At 31.2% G+C, this 23,329-nt stretch overlaps 2 protein-coding genes and 1 long non-coding RNA gene across 3 annotated transcripts; 2 read left to right on the top strand and 1 right to left on the bottom strand.

The window, feature by feature from the left end:
- The first annotated feature begins 4,595 nt into the window (after positions 1 to 4,595).
- Positions 4,596 to 6,090, top strand: LOC125850689 (uncharacterized). Its single transcript, XR_007444836.1, has 3 exons — positions 4,596 to 4,774; positions 4,875 to 5,034; positions 5,996 to 6,090. It is a non-coding gene; the product is annotated as an uncharacterized LOC125850689 (long non-coding RNA).
- Positions 6,091 to 6,097: 7 nt separating this feature from the next.
- On the top strand, positions 6,098 to 8,080 carry LOC125850683 (CSC1-like protein At4g35870). Its single transcript, XM_049530539.1, has 3 exons — positions 6,098 to 7,012; positions 7,623 to 7,670; positions 7,820 to 8,080. Exons 1-3 carry the CDS (start codon positions 6,362 to 6,364, stop codon positions 8,078 to 8,080), a joined length of 960 nt encoding a protein of 319 aa, XP_049386496.1. The 5' UTR covers positions 6,098 to 6,361.
- A 4,594-nt stretch (positions 8,081 to 12,674) lies between these two features.
- On the bottom strand, positions 12,675 to 14,141 carry LOC125850682 (cytochrome P450 71D7-like). The gene is made up of 2 exons (XM_049530538.1): positions 14,089 to 14,141; positions 12,675 to 13,982 (listed from the first exon to the last, which is right to left on the bottom strand). The coding sequence occupies exons 1-2, from the start codon at positions 14,139 to 14,141 to the stop codon at positions 12,890 to 12,892; spliced, it is 1,146 nt and encodes a 381-aa protein (XP_049386495.1). The 3' UTR covers positions 12,675 to 12,889.
- Positions 14,142 to 23,329: the final 9,188 nt, after the last annotated feature.

Here is a 23,329-nt window from a genome sequence, read left to right as displayed (position 1 = left end):
CAACTCTTTCTAATGGATTCTGATGAAAGTGTTAAGAATTTCTTTAGTAATAATTTTTCAGTTTATTATATTGATTTAGTATTAGAGTATAGTAAGGCAATAACGGAAAAAAATGGTGGATGTTGGAGTATCAATTGATAGTTTTAAACTGATTGATGAGACCATTGTCAAAATACCTGCTTATAGGACTAGAGCTTCTAGGGACAATGTCCTAACAAAATTGTTTAGAGGTAACTTTCTGCTAATTCATTTTTAGGTGTCGTACTTTCTATTTTGTGTAAATTTTTAATTAGTTTATGTTTGGTTTATTTTAGCTTCTATGTCTACTGTTACTTGCCTTCGTCAGCGGTTGTTGACTTGCTCATCTGGTGTTGTACCGACAATAAAGTTACGTTTAGATGAGACAAGTAGTGATTTGGATTGGACTGCCCTTTTGGGAGGATATGCTATTCATGTTGTTCAACATTACTCTACATTGACTGCTGGACAAGGGACTCCTTCTTTGGAATGGACTGCTACTTTTGGACATGATAGCGAAGGCACTAGATATGGGACTGATGCCCATTTAGTACATGGGACTGAGGTTGTGGAAGAGACTGGACGTGAGACTGATCTTGCTGGAGGACTGATCTTCAGACTGCCCTTTTGGGAGGATATTGTCTGTTGTTGAACATTACTCAACATTGGCTGCTGGACAAGGGATTTCTTCTTTGGAATGGACTGCTACTTTTGGACATGATAGTGAAGGGACTAGATATGAGACTGATACTGATTTAGTACATGGGATTGATGCTGTGGGATGAACTGAACTTGTAGAAGGCTTGTTGTTGGACAACAATTTAGATGATGCTCATTAGCTGTGACAGTATGTTTTGTTAAAAGCGTTGTAAAACATTCCTTGTTTCTGTTATCAATAAGTGAATATTTTAGCTTTTTTGTATTTCTGAATTTTGTGGTTAATGAATTTGTTGCTTGTATTTGTAGATCATCTACTTGGTTTTGTAGATATGGAGTTTTTAGTAAATCAGCCATGTTACTGTTCATATCTTTTTGATGTTTTCAAATGTTCTCCTTTGAGTTTGAGTAGCATGGACCCCCTCTCCCTCAATATAAGGAAAAGAGAACCTAAGCAGTGAATCACTCTTTTAGATTTTTTTGGAGCTCATTTGCACAGTAGCACCCGCCTCCAGCAACACAGGAGACACAACTCTTTATTTTTGGTCTTGATTTTTTGATGATGCTTCTTGTCATCATATCATGCATTATCTAAGGCAACACGTAAACTAAGCTGTGGTGACATTATTTCAATAGCATTTTGGCGTGACCTAGGGATAAGGTCTTATGTACAATCTACCCTCCACACACCCCATTTGTGCAACCACACTTATTACGTTGAAACTGTATGAAATTGTTAACTGGCAGTAATGAGAACAACACTAAATGAAGCCGCTTTGTCCTTTATATCTTCTTCACCCATTTCATTTGCTAATATTCCTTTGTCTTAATTTACCTCCTATGAATTATGATATCTCTATTTCGTGATTCATTGTCAACATAAAGATTGTTAGCTACTGAAACTTCATGTTATAGCTATATTACTTGTATATGTATAAGTATTAATTCTTACCTTCATATTATTGCACGTGAACCTTCTTTTAGATATATAAAACTCTATTTGCCTCCCTTGTTCCTTGCTAATGGAACAAACTCTTTGTTTGTGATGCTGATTTTGCTTAATTGATTAAGTTCAGTAATGACTGATTAGTCTTAATATACTTACTTTGAATGATAATTCCTCTCCAAGTTCAAACTTATTAATATCTAATGTAATAAACGTAGGTGTATCATTGATGACCAAATTCAACACAACAATACTAATTGGTCCACTTTATCCACAACGCGAGCAACTACAAGCATGGTCCACTCCTTAATATGTCCTCACTGTCTTTTTTTTACATATCAAATTAACATTACCAGCAATGAACCTTCTTTGAGATTATCTGCAGGGTCACAGAGAACAAAGGGACACTTACTTCATTTACTTTGAGGAGCACATCCATATCTGGATCTCTCATCACCATTCCAGTAGATGAATTGCAAACACTGAATCCGAAGAAGATGTTAGTAAAAAATGCATTCATTATTTAATGTTAAAACTTACTACAAATACTTACATTCATTCTTTTCTTAATACAGGGACAAACATTCTCAATTGAAGTAAAAATGTCATTCCCAAGTGACCAAAAGAGATGCTATGTTTTGGTATGTTCCAATTGTGGATAAGAAGTCCGTTATCCAATCATCATTAAAATTCACTATATGAATTGCAATCAACATAAGATGCTCATCCCCAGGTACTTTACTACTACACCAACAATATCAATTTCTTTTAATTTTTAATAACAAATAATAGTATTTTAACCATACAATAACACAGGTGTCGATTTGATGTAAATCTCAAAGATTGCTCTGGCTCAACAACTGGGATGATTATGAACAAAGAAGGAGAAAAACTATTATCCCTAACTGCAGAACAAATTTATGAAAGAGCTTCCACTAAGGTATACGTCCTAACTAAACAATATATATAATTTTTACATAACAAACTTACCAAAATGATTTTTTCACTCTCCTAGAGCAACTGTCCACCTATGAAAGATGGACACGCAAGCTTTATCAACAAGATCTTCTCTATTCGAGCCAAGAAAAAATTTGCCCGTACTTCAAACGCAACTGCTACAAAATTATATATCCAATCATGCGTTGAAAAAGAAAATACCACACATTCTCTTCCAGCAGCACCATACACAATCAATATCTAAGAAGGAAGCAACAGAAAACAAACAGTTGAACCAGAACAAGTGAGTGAGCAGGCTGAATCATCATCACTCAAAATGAAGCAGAAACTGGAGCCACCAACTCCAGAAAAACCAAACTGAGGGTGATTACCACCTTTCTGCTCCTCATTCTTTCTTCAACTACTATTTCTTTCTTTATTTTACAGTATATCACATACTAACCAAACATTTTCTTTCAAAACAATATTTATAGTTTATCCAAGCGTTTTGGCAACTACTTTTGAATACTGTACAGAAAAGGTAAGTACAATTTCATTTGTTTTTATCATAATCGCAAATACAAATGTTTAATGTTATGTTTCTACCTTACAGGAAATACAAAGCTTGCTCACTTTTGGATTTCTCCATAAATGCATCAGTTCCTCACCCACTTTGTACTGTTTTGGCTATGACACAAAGGTCAGCAAACTTTATTGCTAAAACTTCTCCATATGATCACCTTCTCAAACAACAACTAAATACTTCACTTTTTTTTTTAGTACTATTTTTATAAATACGTAATATATAAAAAGTTATCTTAGATTAATTAATTAAATGTGATAAGAGAGTAGTTTGTTGTACTTTCCACATAGTTTTTCTGAAGTCCAAATAGGTGAAATGGTCAGATAGACCCTTGTACTTGTATGTGTTTGTATTCTGAACCTTTCTACTTATCTCTTTGTCAACTAAACCCTTTAACTCAATAAAATTCACCATCTTAAACTCTTTTGACCATTGACCAACCTTATGTGGCAACTTAATTGTTGAGTTGGCATAAGTACGTGATTTCACACAAAAAAGGAGTGTGAAAATAAAAATTTAGACTAAAAATAATTAGAAGAAAAAGGATCCCCATTTCTTTCACCTTCCCTGATCTTCCCCCACCCAATCCCCCATTCCTTTCGATCTCCCTTCCTCCACTCCTTTCCAGTTCTTTTTCTCTTCTTCCTGTTTCATTTTCTCTTTCCCAAATTAGAAACGAGATCGTGCAAAAAATGAGAACAAAATGAGCAAAGGAAAATCGAGAAAATTGGTGCAATACCCAAATCCACGGAAGAAATATGTCTAATGAGTATTTTGAACTCTTTTTGTTGTTAAAATTGTTAGCAATTTTAGTGCTCCTTCTTTAAATCTGTTATTGTTCTTGATTTATCTTTATTTTCCATTTTCTAGGGTAAATCCGGTAGTTTTGAAAGGATAAAAGTAACTGTTGAATGTAAATTAGATGAAGTCTGTTGGATAAAATTGTGTATAAATATTATAATATATTGAAATACTTTAATGGTGATTCATTGGCATCCATGGAGAAAAGGGTTTTACATGTGTTGGTCAAGTGATATGAAGATGAAGATGAGTGAAATAGAAGAAAAAACTAATTTATTTTAAAAAATTAAATAATAAGTGACGTGTCATATAAAATCTGATGTGGGTGATGACATGTCATTTTTATTGTGCATTTGAAGGTCACACAAGGCCAAAGGGGTTTAAAATGCTGAGTTTCATTGAGTTTAAGAGTTCAATTGGTAAATGGTTAAGTAAAAGGGTTCAAAATACAAACTCATACAAGTACACAAGGGTCCATCGGACCATTTCGCCGTCCAAATTATATAATTTACTTTTTCGATTTCATATTAATAATTTGTTACTATGATACTATTTGGGACAATAATTATAACCAAGTAAAAATAAACAAACATATTTTACTACACTTATTACTAATTTACTAATTTTACTAATTACTAATATATAGACGCTAAGAGTAAGCTGCTCTTGGTCAACATGCCTGCTTCACTGTTTTCATCCTTTCAAGTGCAACTACCCGTGTTGTTGATTCTGGTACTGCTCAATACAGTGCTTCTCATATAGGAACCGCCATATCGTCTCTGTCTTCTTCTCAGTGATTCCTCTGTGTTTGTCTGTGATACTTTCATCTGGAGGTTTCTTTCTTTGTTGAATCTTGCCTGTTGGTTATTTGAGCTTCGTTTTCTCATGTATGATAATTGGTGTGTTTTAACTGAATTTGGGCGTTTTCTGTAGGTCTCATGGTCGACATGGCTGTTTCATCACAGGACAATTTGGTCATTCTTGTTTTCCTTTGGTTCAAACTGTGTTCTGGTTTCTGCTTACAGATAAGGAGTCATGTACAATTTTCACAGTTTCCATGGATTTTACTCCCCTGTGCTTCGTCTCCTTGTCGGTATATTTTTTTTTCATCTTTTGGGTTTATCGTATGCATATTCTCTTAAGTGATTGCTTTGTTTTTGAGGTAATGATTTTATTTGTTCTTCACTTTTTATGTTTTATCTTCTTCGCTGTCCTCGATTAGTGCTTTTATTTGAATTCTCTTCGTCTGTTTGATATTGAATCTTGCTCGAATTTGGTTATTCCCCTTTGTGTGCTTTGGCGTGTTGTCGCCATAGTTGGTTTACTATGTGAAAATCACATTTTGGGATGACAAGAGCAAAACTTGCACTTTGCTGGAAAATACAAATCTTGGATTGTTGCACTGGACATTTAAAGTGGCTTTTCTAGAAAAGAATATATTTGTGAAATAGTATCTTCAGGGGTCATTTTTGTGATGATTGTGATTGGATATGTGTTAGTACCATCTTCATAGTATTTGTGTGATTTGGGATTATATTTGGAATCATCCAAATTCTTCAGTTTGGGTTTATATTTCATACAAAAGAATCCATCATTTTAAATTTTGTGGAAAAAGCCTCATGTTTGGTCTTAGTCTTCGGACGGAGACTTGTTACCCAAACATCAATTTGTCTTGAGATCACGGAAATATCCGCTTTCCTTGTTTCTTCCATTTTTTCGTCTGTTAAGGTTGTTTGACATGTGCAGATAAAATATGGCTGATATTATACTATTACTGTTTGATTATATTCCATTAAGAAAGGTTCGTAACTTGGCTCGGCTAATAAGTTTGAATATGAATCAACTGGATTTTGTTGTGATAGTGGTAGTAGTACAATTAAGCTAACTTCACATCGAATGCCACCTGCACTGACAAATTTTTAATGTAGGAGCTTCTGAAAAATCCCAGCATATGAATATATAAACTTCAAATCTTGTATCAATATCTAATGTAATGTGAGTTTTCTGATTAGTTTGTTATTGTCTACATAATTTGCATATTTGTTTAATTTCAGCAAGCCAATCTATTATCCTGAAGGCCAGCTAATTTCAAAAGGTCTTCCTTCGGTTATCAACGTTACGCTTAACCATACAGAGAAGCTTTGGTCCTTGACCGTGCTTTTATGACTTCTACCGATTAACAATCATCTTCACCACATTATCAATACAATGACTCTTTCTTTTGCTCAAGTAAAACTTGTTGCAGCAATAAAGTTGCACTTTTTGGGAGGTGTCCACAAAACTTGAAATGTTGAAACCACAAATTTCCTTCCTTCCTCTTGGAGAAATCAGAAGAGTACTATGAGTGTTTTTGAAAGTGAGGGTCGGTTGCCAATGTTCAGATTGTATAGTAAAATATCAATGCTCTGATTTTTGTGAGCATGTACATTATTGTCCCTTCAGCTCTTTCTTATCTTGCAAAATTTGAACATCATCTTACTGTATCTGGTGAGCAAAGGGTTGAACTGCTGAATATGGTTTGCTTCTTTCTGGTAAATCTCATTTTGCTTAGGGCTCTGGCCGAATCGACTGTTGTGGGTGCTCTCTTAAGTATGGGTCCCCGTTATTTGGATGGACAAGATTGCAAAAAGATCGAGCAGTACATGACTGCTTCCTTTTTGACGAGGACATGCCTTTCGTCTCTAGCAGTTTTAATTACAAGCAGTTTCTTGGGTATATCTTTTGATTTATTAGCTCCAATTCCTTGGATTAACAAGAAGCTTCAAAAGTTTCGTAAAAATGACATGCTTCAGCTGGTACCAGAAACGAGTGAGGACTATCCATTGGAAAATCAAGACATTGATAGTTTGGAGAGGCCTCTGATTCATGAAAGGACTTCAACTGTGATTGCTGACAACAATGGATTTTTACGTGATGCCTCTCCAAATGAAATTGATTTCCCTGGACAAGATTTGTCTGAATACCCTCCGGTCAACCGAACCTCACCAGTTCCAAAGCCGAAGTTCGATTTTGCACAGTATTATGTTTGCTCCTCTAGTGGTCCCTGTTGGTGCAGTTTACTTTGGGTACAGGTAAGTAGTTGACAAGTACAACTTCCTGTTTGTATACAGAATGCGAGGTCTCCCTGCTGGTAATGATGGGAGGTTGATGGATATTGTATTATCAATAATGAGGTTTTGCGTTCTAATCACACTCGAAATTATGTACCTACATTTGATTGGGATACATATACTTCATGACTTATGAATAAAACTAAAGATTTGTGTTGAGATTTTATATATATTCTTATTTTGTAATAGGATGTGTTTCTGCACCTATCAGATCTCTCCTCTTTTCTTGGTTCATCCTTTGGATGGAACATTTAGTTGGAAACAGATATTTGGCTTAGGACCACAAGAGCACATGTTATAATGTCTAACTTGGTTCCACTATATTAGTAGGATCAGGTTCATTTAGTTGGAAACAGATATTTTCTTGGTTCATCCTTTTTCTAATGCCAACTGTAAACACTTTCAAAATCAACCAATTTTCATTTTATAGATCTTCATATCCAACACACTCTACCCTCCCCAGACCCACTTGTGGGATTATATTGGATGTGTTGTTGTAGATCTTCATAACCAATCATTTTTCCCCGAAGCTAATTACTTACAAGTTGTCATCTGTTTTTTTTCTTGGCAGGAAATAAATTTGGCAACTTCATACAGCGGCAGACACTTTTTCATGGAGGTATGTTTGTCTTTGCAATATATAATGCATGCAACTCTATAAATAGTATCACTTTCCTTGTTTAGAAGGATCACACACACATGCGTTTTATCTTTTAGACTGTTTCTAATAATAATGTGTTATGTAAATGCTTTTCAAATATAAATCAGGAACCGGTAGCACAAGGTGGTTTCCTTCCTTCATTGATGGCCAACAAAGCTGATGAAGTTTATGGGGTCAGTAGTACTAATTCTAATTCAGTTCCGCTCCAAAAGACTCCGACGGTTGGTGTAAGGCTTCCTATAGTAGGAAAAATAAGTACTTGTAATAATCAAGGGGTAAAGGTAGATGCACCTGGATCCAAACTTGATGATGAAGCTACTAGCCACCAACAACAAGTGCAAGAGATGGAAGGATGGCGAAGATCCTGAGGTAAAGTTTTACCTGTCTCAAGGCCGGGATGCATGCATGCGCTCTATTAATTGTACTTTAATTGTTTCAAATATTTCCGTTTTGTTGCCAGCAGCTTCCAAGAGTGCTCTGAGACGTTTGCAGACAGAATGCAACTGTTCCATTGTGTGTACACTCACTATGTTGCTCGGACTCTTCAAAAATTTCAACGGGTGCGTGTCGGATTCGCCAAAAGTAGTGCATTTTTGGAGAGTCCGACACAGGTGCGGCATCAAAAGTGAAGAGTCCGCGCAACTAAGGTACACTGACACAAGGCCTCCAACTACCAAATCCGTTGTTTATAGAAGGATCCAAGGAAGGACAACCAAGTGGAATAAGAAGAAATTACATATTTCTCAAGGGAGTCCTCCAGTAATAATTAAGTGTTTTCCTTTTTAGCTAGTTTTCGTATAATTTTCTTGAGTATTTTCCTTCTTTCTAGCAAGTGTAGTTTTAGAAACTTCTTGTAAGGCCTTTTGGATGCCCAACTTGTTTCTACGTTTGAATCATAATATTAAGCTACAAGAATATGCCTCTGGTGCACTGTACCCTGTTCTTTTGCAAGATAACATTAAATGAGTTGGATAAATGAATGCAATCTTGTTGTCTTCTCTCTTTTCTTTTTCATAATATTGCTACAAATTTTTTTGAAGAAGCATTTTATGTTATGTATTTGTTTCAATTGACAATATTCAACTATGTTTTTTGTTTTGTTTAATTCAATTGATATTTTCAACATTGCATATCACTTGTCATTCTTCCAATGTTATATAAGCATTCTTCCAATATAAGCGCAGGTGAGTACGTTCTCAACAGTTTAGAAAGGTTTCCCCTGTAGACTCCCAATTGAATTCACAACTCACTAGAATATTGAGATAGGAAATTTACACTCAATATCCTAATTGCGAAGTAGAGTTGTCCACAAAGAAATGGAAAAATAATTGTTCTAAACAGAGATTGAGGTTGTGTAGGAAACCATTTTTTGCAGATTTTAAAAGGATTTACTCAGAGATTTAGTCGGAAGGAACAGAGCGAAATTTTCATCTGAAAGAATGTGAATGACAGTCTGAAAGGTACACATATACAGTAGGGCTTATTTCTTTTCTCAGCAATTCCAATTTTCTTGTTGTTTATTTAAATGAATTCCACTGTTACATTGTTTATTCTCTTTCATATTTATCCCCATAAACTCAAGACTGATATATTATGCATGGTGGCTTTTCCATTGGATGTTTGACCAAGAATTTATATGATAGCTATTGCTATTAGCTTTTTTTTTTTTTTTTTTAACTGAGAAATCTGTCTGTGACCCGCCCTTTGGACCAATCACAGCCTTCTAAACTCGGTGGATAATGGGCCCGCCCCTCTACCCTTCTCCATTTAAATACCGGGCTTTACTTTGCATGGTGTGGGGTTTGAACTTGCGACCTAAGCCACAAATCCTCCACCTTTTGCCACTCAAGCTAGGCCTGGGGGGCTATTGCTATTAGCTTTTATAGAGCTCCATTTTGAATATCTGCCTGGTCATGGGACTGGTTAAGTATGGATCAAAGTATTTGTTTTGGTGTTAGCAAGCAATGGTTCGTTATTTTCTCATCATGAAATTATCCCGTAACTTTTTTTTACGCTTTTATTAGCCATGCATGGAGTGTGAACTAGGCAAACAAATTCTCTTATTCTGCAGGCTTTCCCATTCATGCTTAGGTGATTGTATGATCTCATAAACTGCAGCAGATGTGTTGCTATCACATTTTGTTTTAAGTTGCAATGTTTGGAGGTAAATGTTTGGAGGTTTGGCCTGTTTCTCAAGGAGCAAGATCCCCCCTTCAATTTGTGCTTTCATGTAGTTGAAGCCCTCCAACTTTAATTTATAGTACTCATCTGATGTATCCCCCCTACAAGGAGTGCATCTTTGTTTGGGCCCATAACTGAACCCAACTTGTTTGGTATCAAGGCATAGCTATTGTTGTTATCATTTGGAAGAAAGCATATAGTGAAAATGGTTCTAACTCATAAATATTAGCAGTAATTCGAAGGATATGAGAATAACTGGATTTTACGAAGTTAAAGAACCATTTTTATATATGACACTAGTTTATTGCCATGTCTAGACTAATTAATGGTTAATAGTTGTAAGTCAATGATGGAACATCTGACTCTGTTGTGTAGTTTTTAACCTTCCCTTTTGCTTTGCCAATACTTTTGAATTCTGCAATTTTTTCTTTTTGAAGAAAAATGTTAGAATGGTTTTTGAAGATGCCATTTTTACCTTTAACATGTTGTGTCATTGTTTCATTTTATGCATGTTTTATTGATTTGTCGTGGAGCAAAAGTTCTAACATCATGTAGTGATGCATTCACACTCATGGCATTTTCCCATCCAATAATGGATGTTGAAGTCAGCGTTCTGTATGATAGTTGGTAATTACTTACTTTCAATCATTTTCTTTGAAGTTCATAGGAAGAGTGAAGGTAACAAGACCAATCAGTCTACATGATTGTATATTGTCACACTGTAGTTTAGTTACTTGTTGCTTCTTTTACCAAGTTTACGGTGAATGCAATGACTGACTTAAGAAAAATGTTGTTCTCATGTGATTTTCACCTCAGTGATGCTCTGATGTAATGTGGTCTTTGTGATGATGGTTGGTCATTTTAACTCAAATAAATAAATTTCAAAGTGAAAAATCTCTGCTAACTTCTTTTACTGTTAGTTGATAAATCAGATGGGAAGGTTGCTTATAGGAAGAATTCTCTTTGTGGGGACGGCCCAGGCTCAAGGTCACTACAATTACATTTTATACTTTGTGCACTGTTATATTTGTTATATGCTTTGCTTCAGTCTAACGTTCTCCAATATAACAATCAATACACTTTGCATTTTCTAGGCAATCCTTTGATGCTTGGAACTCTACAGCACAAAAGGTATAATCTGTCAAAACACCTGATTTTTTAAATCGGAATCTGTACCTTATCTCATACATACAAAGCAACAATTTAGTTTTCAAGAGTCCGTTTAATTAACTTTTATCCACAAACACTGTTGTGATACAAGTATTTCAGATTAGCTTAATTGGTTCTAATTGTATGTATTAATGAGTCTGTAGTACTGTTTATATACAAAGAAAGTGAACAGATTACGCTAAATAAGCTAATTCCTACAAAATTAAATACGTGAGGAGTCCTATATTACGTGAGTAACTCTAAAGTAACTGAAGTCCTAATCTAAGGCAACTGCTGAGTGGCATGTGAACTGTTAATAACAAGAAGGTATTTTTGGTGAATCAAAGTTGTTGAAGTGAAGAACCTGATTGGACAAGCACCTCCTCTAGTTCTTAGTTGTATGAGTCTTTGATTCTTTGCTCTCGAGTTGTACACGTAAAGTATTTATGAATGTCTCAACCATTGCCATTGTACTCCATGAATTATGTACCAAAATGAAATGTTGTATATAGGGCACCTATTAAAGTTGTCCGCATATTTCATTTACATACCTCAATCGACATTTTTTTCTCATTAGACACTTCAATCTTAAAAAATAAATACCTATTAAACATCTTTTTGACACATGATCAAAACAAGAAGTGCGTGTAATTCACATACATATAATGTGGTAACATAACAAATCAAATAAAGACACATGACATTTTAATTCAAAATAACTATAAAAATAAATTTTAAATATAAACAAATCTAAATCTAAAAAGAAAAGAACTTCAACTTCAACTTCCAAAAAAAAAAAACAAAAAACTATACACCCTCACCCCCACCACAGCCCACCTCTCCCTTTCTTCTCTTTCCCTAACAGTTACTCTTGCCCACCATTGTTAACTCTCAATATATTAAGTATGAATTTATCATTTTTATTTCTCTCTATGTCTTCTTTCTCATTTCCATTTAAATTGATAGTGTTTTCTTGAAAGAAATGTTCTTCTTTTATTTATTGTGATTTCGAAGGGGTGTGGGTTGGGGGAGATGAAGAGGGAGGGAGAATATTTGAATAATGGTCTTCATTTTTCCGGCAAAGAAGATGTGGATGGTGATCTCCATTTTTCGGTAAAAAGGACGTAGATGATGATCACCATTTCCCGGCAAAGAATTGTGAAGAATAAAACCGAAAAAATGGGAATAATAATAATAATATATTTTTTTAAATGATGGTATATTATCATGAAGAAATGGTGACAGGATCCTATGGTCTTGAAATAGAAAGAAAGAGTAAGAGATAGTTATTCTTTTAAAAAAATAATGAAAAAAAATAAAAGAAAAGATTGAAAAAGAAAAGGGAAAACGGTAATATATTAATTTCACGTGGTCAACAAAGTGTGTTTTACACTTTTTGTGCCACATCTGCATGAAATGTCTAAGTGGTTCAAATTCTAGAGGGTACATGTGTTTAATATAGGTACAAATCCTAATTGAAGTGTCTAAGTGAATTATGCGAACAACTTTAAGGGGCCAGGAATAATTTAAGCCCGATATATTTTAGGCTATTGATCAGGCACATGTTTACGATTTCAAGTTATAAATATCAATATGGAAGATTTTACATATGGATCATTACAAAACTCTAATAGGCAGAAAAGTAATTAAGACAACTAAAAGGACAAAATGTAAAAAAATCTAAAGGAAAATACAGAAATAAAAATATGGGAAGGTTAGAACCCTGCTGTGACAATTCAAAATATATGGATAACAATTTAAAGATAAGGATGACACGTTGTTGAATCATCATTAATTGCTAAACTCCTGCATCATGGTGTTTTAATTTCACTATTTCATGCACAACATCAAAGTTCTTCATCGTTCTTATAATTTGTGGCGTTTATATACAAATCTTTCGCTTTTGATGCAGTTATTCCATGTGTTTCAGTCATATCCAAATCTTTTGGATTAACTCCATATGGGAGTTCCCATTCAAAGTGGTGGAGTAACTGAGCCAAAGGAAGTCCAACATTAGCTAAACCAAATTGTATTCCTGGATACATCCTTCTTCCCGCACCAAATGGAATAAACTCAAAGTGATTTCCCATAAAGTCAATTGAAGAGTTCTCGAATCTCTCTGGTATAAAACATTCAGAATTTTCCCAATTTTTTGAATCTCTCGCAAGTGCCCATGCATTGACAAGTACTCTAGCCTTGTAAGGAATGGTGTATCCATCTATATTTGTGTTCTCCCTACATTCCCTAGGTCCTATAAAAGGAACTGGAGTATGTAGCCTTAGTGTTTCTTTAATCACTAAGTTTAGGTATGTCAACTTTTCTATGTCTTCACCATAGTTTTTCTTTCCCTTAAAAACTTGCCTCACTTCACTTTGGGCGCCTTGGCCATAACACAATTCGTAAACTGAAAAACTTTTTGTCATATTTATTGTAGAGCCCCTTGTGGAATGAATAGATGAAATGAAACTTGAAAGTTCATCTTGTCGAATTCCACTAAAGGAGTTGACCATCTTTGCACTAAGAAGTTCTACAATACAAATTTTACGCATTTGTCTCCAATAGTCACCATATTGGGAAAATGAAACGTCTTTATTATTGTAAAATATAATGTTTGTGGATACAAATTGTGGCCTATTAGCAAAAGCGAGGTCATGAGTTTTTAAAATTTCTTGTGCAATTATAGGTGATGATATAACCACAGCAGGAACTTGCCCAAGTTGCAAGTACATAATATGTCCATATCTTTGCGATAAATTTCTAAGAACGCGATGTGGAAGTCCTCCTCCGATTAAGTGATGAAGATTTCCTATAAAGGGAAGTCTCCATGGACCTGGAGGCAACTTTTGTTTTTTATTGTTACTCCATTTTCTAAGTAGAATTATTACAAGGGAGGACAAGAAGAGAAGCAACCAAACTAAGTTAAAAAAGAGAAGAAAACATCTTTAATATTGGAAATGAAGCTTTTGATGGATATTGCTTTCAAGTAACATTAGCTGCTCTTATATAGTGGCTCCTTATTATAGCATTGCATAGTGTGAGTACGTACAGAATCTTCGACTTCACGTGATAATAATAATGATAGTAAATAAATCCTAACATGATAAATTAGTCTGTAAAAATATGATCTGTTGAATCTGATCATGTTTAGATTGATCATTAACACACTTATTCATTAATTTAGCCTATTTCAGTTCATAAAAAGACACAAAGCTTTAGGATGTATTTTTTTCACTTTGCTTATCCATATCCTCCATCATCTACTCCTTCCATTACCAATGATATTGTGTCTAACTAGGCATGGAGTTTTAAGTGAGGAAAAATGATTTTTGAAATTTATAATCTAAAGACTAAAATAAGTTATAGATATATTTTAGATTATTTTTGAACTAGATTTGCAAAGCACGTATAGGTTAATGTAATCCATGCATAATAAAAATGTGATCTTTAAAAAAATGCAATTATATTATTTTTAGTGACTGTATTTCTAATTTCTTCTGTATTTTCTTTTAATTAATTTTTTTATTTTAAAAAATAATCAAATTATACAAAATCTAATCGATTATATTTCTATATAACACAGAATGAAGACTCTGAAACCTAATGAAGTTCTAGGTGCACAGAAGTTCCTATTCTGATATTTTTATTTTTGGTATTATACTTTTTTAAAATAAGGAAGTATGTGAATACATAAAATTTGGATGAAATTTAAAAGTTCTATATATTAGAAAATATTAAATTATATACCATAAGTCAAACGGGCGGATAAGGCGAAAGCCCTTTACAACACTCATCAGAGAGAGGGTAACCTATCCTATATAGTAATAAATTAGTCTCATTTCATTATTATTTAATTATTGTTAAAACTAAGAAAAGAAATTCTTGAATTTAAATATTATATTAATATTTCACGTAAGAGTTCAGTGTTTCAAATGTCTTACCATGATTTTAGAGGACTTATATGTGAATATGTTATAAAATATGTTGGTATCTTTCTGGCCTAATATTGAAAGTAAGATATGGACATACTTTTATCATGATTTTAAAAAAATTCATAACAACTCATATAGAAAAACAAAATCTTCTGACTTTTTTTAATATATAATTTGAAATGAGGAGGTTACCCCTAATTATTATGTGGAAACATAAAGTCTGAAAATTAAATATATTAAGTTAAATATTTTACAATAAATGACTTAATATATAAAAAAAAAGATATGGAAAATTGTAGAAAGAAAATTAGGTAAAGAGAGCACATATATTCTATGGTCTTATATTTTGTATATCTAGATTATTATCCAAATGAAAAAGATGTCAGTGATGACTTATTTATATTTAGCAAAGTTACAAAGCTATCGACATTTACCGTCACTATAATAAAACAATTTTTAACAGCAATAAATATACACATTAATAAAGACGGTTAAAACTTTTCATCACATAAGGTATATGCTTCTTTAGAGACATTAATTTACAAAAAATGTTAATTAATTCTAAAAAAATATATTTAACAGTAATTAATTTATTATTATTATTAATTAATTATCACTAAAAATTGTTATCACCAAACTTCATCAATGTTTACTTTTTTAAGAAAAAAATCAGAATCTAATTCCAACAGTGATATTGTATACCATTACACAAAAGATGGTCTAAATCTTATCCTGTGTACACATGACATATTGTAAGCAATTTTCGAAAAAAATGAAAAAATGCTAAACATATCAGATAGGGATAGGGAGTGTGTTCATCAAGAATTGTGGTCAGCAACTTTGTTAGCTTCTATATAATAGTATATAGTGTAAACATGTGATATCATCTTGAACATTATTGTCAGTAGTATCTTGTACAATGACCTCTAAATTAAAATTATGTTAGCTCTTGTTCTTCATCATATATACAACAAAGAGTCACTACTAAAAAAAATATAAAAATTAGAGATCGAAAAAAAATGATCTCAGGAACATAGGATATCGAAGGCTTGAGATTTCTTCTTAACAGGTTAACCACATAGAAAATTAATACTTTTATATTTATACTATAATTTGGTGTTGGGGATTTAAAAAAAAGCACAGAAGCAAAGAAAGAGATTTTCTGAAGTCTTTGAATTGCAATTGAATAGTTATATTTGTTGAAATTAGGTAGAATTTTTTTACTTTTTTTTTTTTAGTCTAAAAATATTTTATAGTATTTAATTTCATTTCAAGTCTAGGGTTTACATTAATTGAAAAATATTTAATTTCCTTTTTAGTTTAGTAACTAGAAGAAAAATAATACACTTTATTCTCCTTAATCTATCTATATATAATAGGAGAAGAAATAGTGCCACATGTCAGCACCTTAAATTTTCTTGAATTTATAAATAATAAATTATTAAAATTAATTTAAAATCTGAAAATAATTATAAAATTGCTAACTATTCATACGGTTTTTTAATCAGTTATCTATTTATTCAAATTTTGATTAAAAAAGGATAAATTTTGTACGTGGTTGATTCCTAAAAATTAGGAAGAAAAAACTGAACTTAAAATCCTTTATTTAAGGAAACAATTTTAAAGAGTAGATCATCTTTTTTTCAAAAGTAACTGCATCTTTTTTAGAAAGAAAATGCATTGCAGTGAAACATTATGCCTAACTTTTTCATTCCCCATCTCCTCATATGCATTATCTTACACAATTTTTATTTATAATATTACTCATAAATTTTCTCTTATTTGATAGCTAAATGTCTGTAGATTCTATATGCCATTCTTTTTTATTATTATATTTTCTAAAAAAAATTATAGGATGATTTCTACAAAATGATGAATGCTATTGAAGTTACGTTTCGATGACTAATTGAAGTTATGATGATTGCGGAAGATCTATATTTATTCCAGTCAAAGCTTCAAGATTAAGAAGAGGTTGATTGATTATATATGATAATAAAACGTGTTTGATTATTTAAATTTTTCTTCTATTTTTCCAATTTAGAGTATTTTCATATATTGTAATATACATATCCAAAAAAAATTGCACTTGACAATCCATAATCAATAATTCATTTTTATTTGATGTTTTTTATTCTTAAATTTTTTGCCTTAAAATTTGAACATGTTACAACGATATCACTTAATTCTTTATTCTAAAAATCAACAAATTATTTCGTTGGTTGAAAATTTTTGGAATTGTTTCAGACCTCATTCTCACCTAACAATTACAAAGTCGAAAAGGGATGGATGAACAAACTATACTCCTTCAAGTTTAGATAAACAAATGAGATGATACATCTATAAATGATTTATTACTAATTTCTCTTGCCTTTTATTTATTTATTTAGTGTTGTATTTTGTTGAGTTTAATGGATAAAAGAGGTCAAAACTGTCACATATCTGTACCACAAAAATTAATACATAGATTAATTAATATTCAAAAGCATTTTTTAAAAATAAATAAATATTGATAATTGTTTTAGTTTTGCCAGTTTTATTTTACATTCAAATTTTGATAGTTACATATATATTTTTATGTATCTCTTATAACTCCATAAAAAATTCTATTCAAATAAAATTTAAAAGTGTGTTATGTAAGGAGAGAAACAGGGAGCGTTGCTATTTTTGTTTTATATTAATGATATTTAGATTTAGCTAATCACTACTCCCTCCATTCCATATTAACTTAAGCTTTGAGCCTTTTTTCATTTTTCAAATTAACTTAAGTTTTCAATCTCCAAGACTATTTTTAAAATATTCTTCCATTTTACCCTTTAAGTTAGTATTGGAATTAGTTATTATAATTAATGTTTAGTTATTTTTGACAATAATTAATAAGGGTAAAAATGGAAAATTATGTTCAATTTATGTCCTAACCTACTTTTCTTAAAGGGTGTGAAGCACCTCAAAGCTTAAGTTAATATGGAATGGAGGGAGTATTTAATTAATATTTCTAAAAAGTTAAGATATCTGATCAAGTATGAAACCTTTATTTTAATTTTATTGCAGTGTCAATATATATATATAAAAAGATACTTTAAAAAATAAATATTTAGATTATAATGTAAGAGTATTAAGAGAATTATTCTTAAAAAAATAAACATTGTTATTAAAAAAGAAGTACTACCTTTTATATTAAAGTGAGGGCAAAAACATTAGAATAAGTCAAGTGACTCCTTTCCGGATTAAATAAGGTTGAAAGTGTGAAATTTCAGTTACCACTTTTCGTCCACGATAAATATTTAAGATAATGTTGCTAAAATTTAGTAATTACGAATGTATAATTATCTATTTATTTTGTTTTAAGAAAATAAGTGGTAACTATATATATATATTAAAAATTAAATATTTAGATTATAATGTACAAGTATTTAGAGAACTATTCTTAAAAAAATAAATCCAAAAGCTTATAAAATAGAATAAAAGACTTAATAGAAGATTACCCTTTTTTTTCATCTCTCAAATTTTTATTTTGCACTAAAAATAGTTTATTTTTATGTGGTATAATATTAATTTGATTATAGTGTTTTTTAATTAATTATTGAAATTCATTTTTTGTGAATTCTTATTTTATGAAATTAAATTTGATATGAATATACTCTTAATTTGTAGGACTGAACGAGAGCGGAGTGTGCTAAAAATGTTGCAACATGCTTTACAAATTATATTCAGATTTTTGCTAAAAGTAGAGTCAATATTTTTAATACTAGATTTTAGATTGATCTATGAACTTAAATTTTAATTAATTAGCACAAATATCAATTCAACACACATCTTATATGCTAATACTTCATTATACTAGGAAAATGAGAAGTTTTTAGAATAATATTTGGTGTCTTGATTATACACACACATATAGTACTTCTCTTACTCAATAATAATTCATATTAGTTATTTTTAAATTAAAAAATTATTATATTTTAGAAAATCCGCGCAACGCGTGGGCACGTATACTAGTTATTTATAAATAGTGATGTACTCTTCTATTTGAATCAATGCATGAATCAATACAAAGAGTTATCATTCATTCTCTCTTTAATTTTTCTTTCTAGTTTCTTACATTCCATAACAATATTGATAGTTTGTTTAATAGGCTTACATCTAATTAACATTAGCTAAATAGAGTGGATAAACATGTTCACTAACTCTACCATATCAACTAGAAAATAACAAACAATTTCATGCTAAAAAACCGAACAACACTACTTTTTACTAGCTAAAAACTAGAAATTAAATCGACTATTTTGAAGCATTAAACAACATTTGGTATAAAATTTATATTCTATTATTAAGATTACATGTAATTAGTACGAATACAATTTAAACTAGTCTTATATATTATACATATAGTTACAAAATTAAATATGTCATTTATTTGGTTAATACTAATTATTGTGATTAATTATACTTTTTACGTCAATTTTAAATAATGTGTTACTCTCCAAGTACCATATTATGCATTATTGATAGAATTTTGAGAGTCAACCAAATTATTAATTTTTTTAAGTTATCAATTATTATGATCTATAATAATTTTTAGTTAATCTTTAAAATACATAATAAAATTTTAAGTTTTTAATTATTGTGATTTATAATACTTTTAACATATAAAATATATATAATAGATTAACAAAGATACAATAAATCGGGTGAGAAAACATTTGGGTTTGAGAGTTGCGTATTTCATGATAGGCTAGACTTGGACAAAATCTGAGCGAGATGAGGTCTAGAACAATCTGAGAAGAGGATTGGGTGAAACGTCCAAGTAGAATTTGATTTTCTTGCAGCTAAGATGTTAATGAGTCTGTATGACTTTTTGGATGTGAATTCTGGGGAATAGAACTCTCAATATTGAATTTGGCGTGAAGGGATCGGTTTGACTACATTAGAATTTGAAGGGTGTTGCAAAATAGACTATTTCAAGAAGATTTTCGAGGTTCGGTCCCATGCAAACCGTTATAGAGGGTGGGATTTATTCCCGCTATGGGGCCTGTTTTCACGTTTTAAAAAAAGAAATAAAAGACTTATTTTATAAAGAATCGATTTAGCTTAACTTTAAAAGAAAAACTAATTTTATATAAGAGTTGCCAATTAAATTTTTAAGAAAAAACAAGAAAACTTATAATTTTCAAAAGACTTAAACAGATAAATCATTTGAAAATACCAGAGGGGTTCGAGGTTCAATTTATACTTTAAGATGGTGTTAGCCACTTGAAGTGTTCGCCAACACGCGATTGACCTACGACTTAACTTAACATTTGATTCTTGACCAACTTTTGAAAATTAATAAAGTAAAGAGAAACCAAATTTTATATTACTTAAAGTAGGGGTGTGCATCGGTCGGTTCGGTACAATTTTATGTATTATCAGTTCGGTTTATTGATTTTCAGTTTTTAAATACGTCAAACAAATAACCAAACCAATAAGAGATTTTTTTATCGGTTTTCGGTTTATCGGTTTTGGTCCTTAACGGTTCGGTTTTCGGTTTAACCAATAAGAAAATACTTATCAAAAATAAATATATGACTTCTTTAATAAATTTGACACAACAACACAATAATGTAATAAAAAAATTATACAAATGTAACACAAAGAGAAATTAAGAGGAATAAGGTTCTTACTTTAGATTTTAACGTGTTGTATAATGTGAAGTTATGAACTAAAAGTCACTTTGAAGTGTGAATTGAAGGCTAAAGGATAAAGACCGTAACTAGTAAGGTATTGAGATTAATATATAATATTTATGTACAAGTAAATCTAATAAATTACTAGGCTTAATGGGTTATCATATCAGTTTACCCAATAACTCAATATTAAAATCAATACCGAACCGATAACCCGATAATATTTTTTATAAAACCGTTAAAAACCCGTTAGTCCAAAAACCCAATAACACTTTTTTCGGTTTAGTTTATCGGTCGAGTCGATTTTTGCACACCCCTAACTTAAAGAGAATATATTAAGAATGATTTTTGAGGAAATAACTTTTTATTAATAAACAAAATATGTACGTAAATAATAAATAATACTTTAATTAAACATAAAAAAAAATAAAGAAAAATTATCTTTGGGAATTTAATTAAATTCAACCAAACAAAACAAAAGTTAGAATTAATACAAATAATAGAGTAAAGTAAGAAGGTCAAATTTGGATTTCTTGTCCAACGTGCCCTAACTCTAAGATTGTCAAAATATCTAGTGCCTTCGCTGTCTTGTCTAAAAGTAGCAGTCCATTTCAAAGAAGGAGTCCTTTGTCCAGCTGTCAATGTAGAGTATTGTTCAATAGCAGACATAAAATATCCTCCCAAAAGGGCAGTCCGATCCAAACCACTACTTGTCTTTCCTAAACGTAACATTTTGATCGGTACAACACCAGATGAGCAAGTCAACAACCGTTGATGAAGGCGATTAACAGTAGATATGGAAGTTAAAAAAAACCAAACATAAACTAATTAAAAATTTACACAAAATAGAAATTATTTCACCTAAAAATGAATTAGCAGAAAAGTTACCTCTAAACAATTTTGTTAGGACATTGTCCCTTGAAACTCTGGTCCTATAGGCAGGTATTTTGGCAATGGCCTCATAAATCAGTTTAAAACTATCAATTGATACTCCAACCTTCACCCTTTTTTTTTTTTTCATTTATTGCCTTACTATACTATATTACTAAATCAATATAATAAACTGAAAATTATTACTAAAGAAATTCTGAACAGTTGTATCACAATCAATTAGAAAGAGCTGATCTAAATTTTGATCCAAGGCTGCAATTGAAAACTTAGCCTCTACTGTCCAGCAAAATGATGCTATAACATATTTTTTTAGTTCAGTTAGGTAGAATCAAAAGAAGATGGGACTGTTCCATGATCATTAACTAATCTGGCCACCATTAATTTTGTATGATCTGCAATTATAATAAGAATGAAAAAGTTATGGCATGTTTAAAGTCAAAATAAAACAGAATAAAAGAGTTGGAGTTACCAATAGGTTGTTCTTCACATATTATAATTCTTTCCCTTTGTTTTGTCCTTTGAATGGTCATGTGTAGGAAGTGTAGACACATGTAGGAAGTATAGACACTCAAATTGTCAAACCACCAAAGAGAAAACGAATAGATTAAAACTGTGTACCCAACCTTCTGAAAAAATAAAACAAGAAATAAATAAAAAATAAAAATTTATACTAAAGAATTACTTAACCAAAAAATGTTAACCTGCAATTGTTCTTTGATTAATTTGTACTTCTCGATTGAAAGCATTGATATGAGTCGTAAGGAGTTCTAAAACTCCAATACAACCCGTACTGGACAATTTGAAAATAGGGAAAAATTTTAATGCATTACTATTAAATTGTTTAGCCAAATACAGATGCAAAAAATCTGAATGGTTAAAGAATGTGTAGATATTTTGTTTAAAAGTNCAAACATAAACTAATTAAAAATTTACACAAAATAAAAATTATTTCACCTAAAAATGAATTAGCAGAAAAGTTACCTCTAAACAATTTTGTTAGGACATTGTCCCTTGAAGCTCTGGTCCTATAGGCAGGTATTTTGGCAATGACCTCATAAATCAGTATAAAACTATCAATTGATACTCCAACCTCCACCCTTTTTTTTTCATTTATTGCCTTACTATACGCTAATACTAAATCAATATAATAAACTGAAAAATTATTACTAAAGAAATTCTGAACAGTTGTATCACAATCAATTAGAAAGAGCTGATCTAAATTTTGATCCAAGACTGCAATTGAAAATTTAGCCTCTACTGTCCAGCAAAATGATGCTATAACATATTTTTTTAGTTCAATTAGGTAGAATTAAAAGAAGATGGGACTGTTCCACGATCATTAACTAATCTGGCCACCATTAATTTTCTATGATCTTCAATTATAATAAGAATGAAAAAGTTATATCATGTTTAAAGTCAAAATAAAACAGAATAAAAGAGTTGGAGTTACCATTAGGTTGTTCTTCATATATTATAATTCTTTCCCTTTGTTTTGTCCTTTGAAGGGTCATGTGTAGGAAGTGTAGACACAGGTAGGAAGTATAGACACTCAAATTGTCAAACCACCAAGGAGAAAACGAATAGATTGAAATTGTGTACCCAACCTTCTGAAAAAATAAAACAAGAAATAAATAAAAAATGAAAATTTATATTAAAGAATTACTTAACCAAAAAATGTAAACTTGCAATTGTTCTTTGATTAATTTGTACTCCTCGATTGAAAATTCTGCATTGGTATGGATCGTAAGGAGTTCTAAAACTCCAATACAATCAGTACCGGACAATTTAAAAATAGGGAAAAATT

This window comes from Solanum stenotomum, unplaced genomic scaffold (genome assembly GCF_019186545.1).
Source record: "Solanum stenotomum isolate F172 unplaced genomic scaffold, ASM1918654v1 scaffold18587, whole genome shotgun sequence".
Lineage (NCBI taxonomy): Eukaryota > Viridiplantae > Streptophyta > Magnoliopsida > Solanales > Solanaceae > Solanum > Solanum stenotomum.
The sequence above is the reverse complement of the archived record's forward strand: the minus strand, read 5'-3'. Positions and strand labels throughout refer to the sequence as shown.